The sequence below is a fragment of the Wasmannia auropunctata genome, unplaced genomic scaffold (genome assembly GCF_000956235.1).
Source record: "Wasmannia auropunctata unplaced genomic scaffold, wasmannia.A_1.0 LD335999.1, whole genome shotgun sequence".
Taxonomy (NCBI): domain Eukaryota; kingdom Metazoa; phylum Arthropoda; class Insecta; order Hymenoptera; family Formicidae; genus Wasmannia; species Wasmannia auropunctata.
In genome coordinates, this window is record NW_012026891.1 from 854,898 (window position 1) to 862,140 (window position 7,243).

At 41.4% G+C, this 7,243-nt stretch overlaps 2 protein-coding genes across 13 annotated transcripts in view; both read left to right on the forward strand.

Moving 5' to 3' along the window:
• LOC105453498 overlaps window positions 1–2,726 on the forward strand; it is a 2,990-nt gene extending 264 nt beyond the window's left edge. Inside the window, exons 1-6 of one of the 4 annotated variants that reach the window (XM_011695503.1) lie at window positions 10–529; window positions 753–890; window positions 1,139–1,294; window positions 1,404–1,665; window positions 1,742–2,197; window positions 2,279–2,726. In XM_011695503.1, the coding sequence (XP_011693805.1) occupies window positions 774–890; window positions 1,139–1,294; window positions 1,404–1,665; window positions 1,742–2,197; window positions 2,279–2,526 (1,239 nt within the window). In that variant the 5' untranslated portion in view covers window positions 10–529; window positions 753–773 and the 3' untranslated portion in view covers window positions 2,527–2,726. Of the gene's footprint in view, window positions 1–9; window positions 530–744; window positions 891–1,138; window positions 1,295–1,403; window positions 1,666–1,741; window positions 2,198–2,278 lie in introns of those variants that run through there. The other 3 variants (XM_011695506.1, XM_011695504.1, XM_011695505.1) reach the window with 3 other exon arrangements.
• Window positions 2,727–3,034: 308 nt separating this feature from the next.
• The window catches only part of LOC105453499, an 18,768-nt gene continuing 14,559 nt past the window's right edge, over window positions 3,035–7,243 (forward strand). For 5 of the 9 annotated variants that reach the window (XM_011695507.1, XM_011695510.1, XM_011695515.1 and 2 more), the window contains exons 1-3: window positions 3,035–3,508; window positions 4,736–4,874; window positions 5,373–5,540. In XM_011695507.1, the coding sequence (XP_011693809.1) occupies window positions 3,433–3,508; window positions 4,736–4,874; window positions 5,373–5,540 (383 nt within the window). In that variant the 5' untranslated portion in view covers window positions 3,035–3,432. Of the gene's footprint in view, window positions 3,509–3,704; window positions 4,172–4,735; window positions 4,875–4,987; window positions 5,157–5,372; window positions 5,541–5,984; window positions 6,215–7,243 lie in introns of those variants that run through there. The other 4 variants (XM_011695508.1, XM_011695509.1, XM_011695511.1 and 1 more) reach the window with 4 other exon arrangements.

Genomic DNA, 7,243 nt, shown 5'->3' on the forward strand with positions numbered 1-7,243 from the left:
AATTTTCAAGAGTAGTTTCTATCGTAATAATTTTAGAATTGGATTAATAATTTTTTTTTATCCTTTTCCTGGATTTATGTGTGTGGTCGTTCTCTTCACGCATGCGTGAAACAGACGGTCAATTTTCTGCGTGTATATATGTATGAATGGAAAATATGTATATATATAATTATAATAGATATTTACGTAATTTTTCTTTTGCTGAAGCCTAGAATAATGAATATTATATAACCGAGAATGTCGATAAAATGCCTGATATACAATTATATAATCCTGACTCGAACCACATCCACTCTCTCTCTGCCTATGATTTTATCGGCAGTGTCAGAAAATGACTGCTATGTAGTTCCATTTCAAAAGTGGATATCGGCGCCTAGTATTGTGTATGTATTATTGGCTATAGGGGACTGTTTTCGAAGAAGATATATAATGTAAATATAATTTTTAAAGTCGTCTGAGATTGAAGATCTCTTCTCGCGAGGAAAACGCTGCGATTGCGATTCTTTCCTCGCGACTGTTTCGCACCGAGGTAATTTATAATAAAGTTGCGATAATTGACAACTTATTTAAGTGGTCTCTAACCTAAAATGTAATCACTGACTTGTCAGCAATTACTGTATGCACATGAATATTATGCTGTGCTATTCGTATACAAACTGTATGAGTATATTTGTATGCGTACAGTACAACGCAAATTATAAACTTCAGAATTGTTCGTTTACTTTCAATGAAATTATGTGAAAATGTTGAAGGTACTTGATAAGACTCCTGACATGATAGACTCACAGGACATTAGTGAAGAGGAACTGAAAGTGTTGATCATCGATGCTGTGGGTGACAGTCTCTGCAGCAGCAAGTGGGTGCTCACCACTCTGATGTCTTTGCGTAAGGTAATTCCTTATGAAAGTTATTCTTTAAGTATAATTAATTATCTTATGTAGTAATGTCATACGAGACTCATAAATGAAGTATGTTAGGTGGAATACTTTTTGAAATTTTGCTTTATCAGGTACAATTTGTCACCTTTTTTTAAATTCCTTTTTGATCTCTTTTACTAGCGGTAATTTATTCACAAATGATAATCATTTGTTTAAATTTAGGATAAAATAAAAATAATAAATTTAATAACTTATTTCAGGTTGATAAGACAAGCTGGAAGACAGAGCTAGAGAATGACCTTTGCACTTTGTGGAATCTAAGTGCGGAAAAGGAAATGGTGTCGTATCTTATGTCACACGATTTTCTTACGATAGCCAAGAATGCGCTAACGATTCCTGACAATCCACGATTGACTGTACGATATATATGTTTATTTTTATTGTGACGTTCGATTGGGTTCTATACAGAAATTATTTTTTAACGACAAATTTTGACCATTTCAATAGCTAAGAATATATTTCTAGGAAATAATCTTGGGTATCATTGGCAATTTATGCAGTAATGAAGAAGTCATCGATAAAATAGGCTGCGATCGAGAATTAGTCACACAACTTCTAAGTTATTTAAAATCCAACGACTCGTTAATATTGATTCAACTCGTCAGGATTTTACAATCGGCTGTATGGAAAATCGGGCAAGATCCTCAATCAAATTGGGTGGCCCATCTTACGGAATGCGAATTTTTTGGGAAATCTATAACCTTCATATTAGACAGTTCGACCAAATGTAGGTACGCTAAATACGTACTCTAATGTGTCGTGAGAGAAAATCCCAACTAATGTAATCTTATCTTTTGCCGCAGACGACTTGTTAAAGGCCGCAATATGTTTGCTTGAATCTATATCCCAGATAAGTCTGCAGCACGAGGACAGTTTCTTCGAGAGACTGTTTAGGACAGACATCCTGTTTCACGCTCTGTTGGAATCGTATATACAGGTAATACCAATGGAGGAGAAGAGTTTCTCTCAATGGACGTTCGTCGGTCACTGGCTGGCGGTGCTAATTGCCGTAATGAAATCTGGCTCGCTTAAATTCGAGGATGACTATGAGAATGACAAGATGTTTAAAATGTTGATGGAAATTATGTTTGCGATATTGAAGTCGTGCAAGAAGTATAATTTATATCCAGTCCGGCAACAGAGCGCCAACATAATTTGCGATACTGTGCGCGTATTGTTGGGTTTTCGTCGTTGCGACATGAGTGTCCAGGCAAGAATAGATTGTATTGTCGCGAAACTAATTTTCTCCCTTAAAACAGGTACTTAATTTTATTTTTGAACATTGTAAATAATGCACGCACGCACGTTCATCTCTTAGCGTCTAACAATGTACGTGATAGTTTCAGAAGCAGAGGCGGAAAGAAAGATGGATTCCGAGGAACTGAAATCCGAGCTTTTAGATTATCTGATTAAATATTGTTTGCAAACCATTGAACTGTGTACTAGCGAACAGATTTTGGAAATATTGAGTTTATGTAAATGCGAGGTTCGTGAATGTCTAATAAGTCTTTTGCAGCCTAAAATGAGAAAACCTGAGATGATTGTCAAAATGAAAATAGTTGCGTGTGCTCTTGAAAAACGCGACTGAAGAATCTTAGAAAAGACGAGCCTTTATGTAATACATTAGAAATATAAATTTTTAATTTTGTAAAATATTTTGTCAATACATATTTAATAGTTATAAAAGCAACATTAAATAACATTAAGTACAAAATTGCAGCTACTCGACTATCAGCTTTGATGCAAATGTATCATAATTGTATATATAAAGATTTTGATCTAATTGCACATTCAATTTATTCTATTCCACAGTCATTCTGATTACTGCAATTTTATAATTAATGTTACTAATTTATTATGTTTTAAAGATCGAATGATGTTTCAATGTTTTTCTTCATAAATTGCGTAAATCTCTTCATAAATCTGGGATCTCAAAAACTGTTAGGATAAATTGTAAAATTTGCAGCCTGCAAAATTAATTGATTTTATTGTTTTACTAAGTTTCTCATATACAACGTTTATTTATCGAGCTATCATATCTGCTGTGTTAGATCAATTTCGAGTGGATTTTTCTTTGAAAAATCAGAGACTATAATTATTTATCTGAAATTTTCAAGAGTAGTTTCTATCATAATAATTTTAGAATTGGATTAATAATTTTTTTTTATCCTTTTCCTGGATTTATGTGTGTGGTCGTTCTCTTCACGCATGCGTGAAACAGACGGTCAATTTTCTGCGTGTATATATATATATATATATCTGCTTTCGAAGCGTGCAGATTCGAATTTGGCGCGACTATCCGCCGTCGGGTAGTCGGTGTCGGTCACGTCAACCGCGCGCGGTTGATTATTAATCCGCTCTCATATCCGCTCGGGTTCTAAAAGGTGTCGCTAAAATTGGGATCACATTCGCGAGAGAATCGCGAGGGTGCAGAGGGAAGTGCGGTAAATGACAATTAACAAATGTCCCCGTTGTCGAGATACCCAGACACGTCATGCGGTGTGAAAAAGAGGATATAGACACGCAAGAACGAATCTCCCTCGCGATGCAGCGCATGTGTGAGGATTATGGTAGTTAAAAAATTTATCTTTCCACCATCGTAAGCCGAATCTTCGAGATCCCGTGGAAGAAGGGGGGAGGGGGGTCGTCGTCATCTTCGTCGAAAGAGAGAGAGAGAGAGAGAGAGAGAGAAAAGTAGAGAGTGCGGTTAAGAAACAAACGAAGGAATTCTCTACGGAGGTAAACCTCCATGCAATTTTCCCGCCTTGTTCAGGCGTCTATAGCCTGTACGACGGCTGCACCTTCGCGTCGGGAAAATCGATCAATTAGCACGCGCGACAATTTTCCCCTTCCGCCGCGCACGTCGAAGGTAATCACGCCGCGGTGAAGGTAAACGGACGGCCTTGTTCGGCTTCTCGCCCCTCCCCCCTCTCTACGGAACAGCGGAATATGGGGTAGTCTGATCGTCGCAGCTTTTCAGTTTTTCAGTGCCGATCGCGAGATCGGTTTCCCCCCGTCACGGTTGAGCTCCTTGTCGTCGAGTGTTGCACGCTTCTCGTAAATAAAAAAAGAAAAAAATATGCGAATCGCGATCCCTCGCCGCGTATGTGTGCGTGCGTAGACGAGTGCCCGTCTCCCCTTCGCAGGGAAACGGCGGCGAGCGAATCGCAGAATCCTCGGCCGCCTCGGCGACGACATGTCCGCGGGATCGGAGGACGTCGAATTGGAGAATGGTGATTTTCCACTGACTAATTAAATCACTAATCGCTCGACCTCGGAGTGGAAAATTCTGCGGTGCGCGAACGTCGAGCTCGTACTCGTGGAGATCATTGAATTCTCCTTGCTTGAATGGCGGTTGTTAGAACATTTGGGATGTCAGCCTTTGCCGGGTTTGATTCCAAATCAAGGTTTTCAATTTTTAACCATGCATGTGGATTATCTGTCACTTTTTGGCACAAAAAATTGAGTTTTATGTAAACACAGATGAAAATACAGAGAAAAAATACACCGGTATAAAGTACGCATAGTGGACGAGCGCAATTACTTTTATCTCGCTTTTCTAATTAAAAGTACAAGTATTTGTTTTTATTTTATATATAAAAATTGCAGGAAATTAAATCTGTGCAGAAAAGTGGCAGAAATCACTGTGAAATTCTCACAATTGAGGGTTAATTCATGTGTTTTGTCCGAAGCGTCTTTTCAACTATAAGATACATATATAAGTGAATCGAACGAGGATCGCGAGTCTCTCGTCCTCGGAAGCGTGGAGAATGAAAGGCGATCCGTCGTTTTTCCAGTTTTGAGGCAGATATTCGTGGAGTGCGACGCGGACGCCTCGATCTCGACGCCGGACTCGACCGCGGTGCAGCTCACGGGGGACGCGGTGCCGATCTCCAGGATCGTCGAATACATTCAGGATCGATTGCCGGCCTGGTCGTGAGTGTCCCATGCACCGTCCCGCCAAGGGCTTATTTTTTTTCCTCGTCGGAGACACGCACAGACAGACACGCCGCACGCGCCGTTCGCCAGTTGTTGACGAAACAGTTGAGACGTACGCGACCGCGATACAGTTCGAAACAAATCGCCCGGTGTGTGTACGCCGCAGGCAGGCAGGCAGGCAGGCAGGCCGATCGATACAAGGACAAACGCGATCGACGACTCGGCGCGCACGGCTTTGGAATACATGCATATATTTTCGCGAGGCGGGAAAGCCCACGTGTAATGTAAATCGTATTGAACGGTCGCGATCTGTGCGGCTCGACGTGCGTGACACGTGTTGCATGTACGTAAACAAATGTATGGCATTTGTTTACATTGAAGTGTTGTCTGTACGGCTGATCGTCGGGTTGTCTCCGTGTAGATCGATGTTTCCGCGAGAAAGAATCGCTTCTTTACGAATGTCGTAACGCAACGTGTTAATTTTGATCGGTATAGAATCGACAATCTGGAGGAATTGTGGAGGTGTTTGGCCGCCGTCTCGACCAACGATCACGTGAATCTGCGGCAATTCAAGGAGGCAACGAAGCGCTGGATCGCCCAGGTTCAGCAACAGGTTCAGTCTGCGCAGGACGGCAGTAACAATAATGTCCGGGAGAAACTCCAGTAAGAGGAAGCGGAAATTTTCTTTAAAAGTAGAAAAACGCGCCGCACGCGTATAAACGGTTGTATAAACGGCGTATGTGCGGCGAAACGCACCAGTTTTCGCGTCACCTCCGAGTGACTTGTTGCGGTCGCCGCTACGATAATCACGGAATTATTGTCGGGAGGGGAAAAAAAACGAACGCACCTCTTAGTGGAAAACTTATTGATCCCGGTCGTAGTCTGATCCGAGAATTGCGCGTCGTGAATTGAGAAACCGCGAACGTGAAACCGTCGCGTGGACACACAATAATGCAACAGCGCGGGATCCAGTGAACCGTAAACTCGATATGTACGTGGAACGCGCCGACCGGGGGAGGAGGGGGAAAAAAAGGAGAACCGGCGCGGCGCGGTGTCTAGAGAAATTGATTTAGTGGCTAACCGAGTTACCCGCAGTTACTCCTCGCCCAGGAAGTATCATTACTCGCGGCGTACATTCATCGCGGACAGATTCGCCGTTCCGTTTTCGATCGACACCGTTTCGAGGAGATAGACAAAGGGTGTACATACTTTATTTATTGCAGAGCGCAAATGTGTAGATTCGATCGATTAAAGTTAAGCAGCCGCGGCATTAACGTTAACGTCGTGATCCGCGGCACCGTGATTCGTACATACGTTTCTGCAAGACGTCGTAAAACGTAAGTGGGTAATACGTTTCTCCGCCCATTCAGTGCAGCAACGCGACATTATCGCGTGTACATGCTCGATAAGCGGTCGGACCGCGCTTCGGCCGTGCGGTAGCAACCTCGGATTTAGTCCTACCTTTGGTCGGCCACGCTATATCTTCATTCAGAGACATTGAAAAATTATTCGCGGTTCTAGGAGCGCGCGATACGTGTAAGATATATATATATATTTATATGTATACGCATACATGTGCACGCGTATGCAAATGTGTCGCGACGTCGAGCTAGTTTACTTTCTTTACTTCGATGCGTATAGCGCGAGCGACGCCGTACACTGCTCGTTAAATTTTACAGCAGCGACCCTGCCAGCGAGAAAGCCGATAAGAAACTATAACGCGAACGAATTCGAGGCAAAATCGATTTAAAATTAGCCGAGGAATGTGCGAAAAATTGTGCGGCTAACAGGATACTTTGTGTTAACGCAACAAACTCAAAAAATAAGAAAAAACGTACGATGATTTATCAGAGGACCTACGAATGAGATATCCGATTTCATTTCTGATGACATTTCTGGAAAAAAAACACGATTCGATTATACTTTCTTATTGCTATTTAATTTCATCGGGTTTTTTTTGTTAAGCGGAAGACGTCACGTACACCATGCTTGCCTACGCAAGCCGACCGCTTATGTCCAGTCTAAACTACGTCGCTCGCGAAGAAGGTGATTGTCAGCCCCGCGAGAAAAACACAAACGCGTGCCGAAATCTCTCGCATTTAAGGGATTACACCACCTTGAGCGCTTAAAAATCATAGGTAACTTTATGAATTTTTTTTAGGAAATAATAAAAGTAATACAAAATTCGTTTTAAGGCTTTAATAATATATGTCTTTAGAAGTAAAAAATATTTTTTTCATTTATTTTTTTAATAAAATGACGCTGAAGCCATTTTATTAAACGTCGTTTTTGTAGCCACTGTCAAATCGGCGTTGCGGGGATCTGTCATTCGATTAAACCTGAAGCAATAAACCAAAATTTTTTAA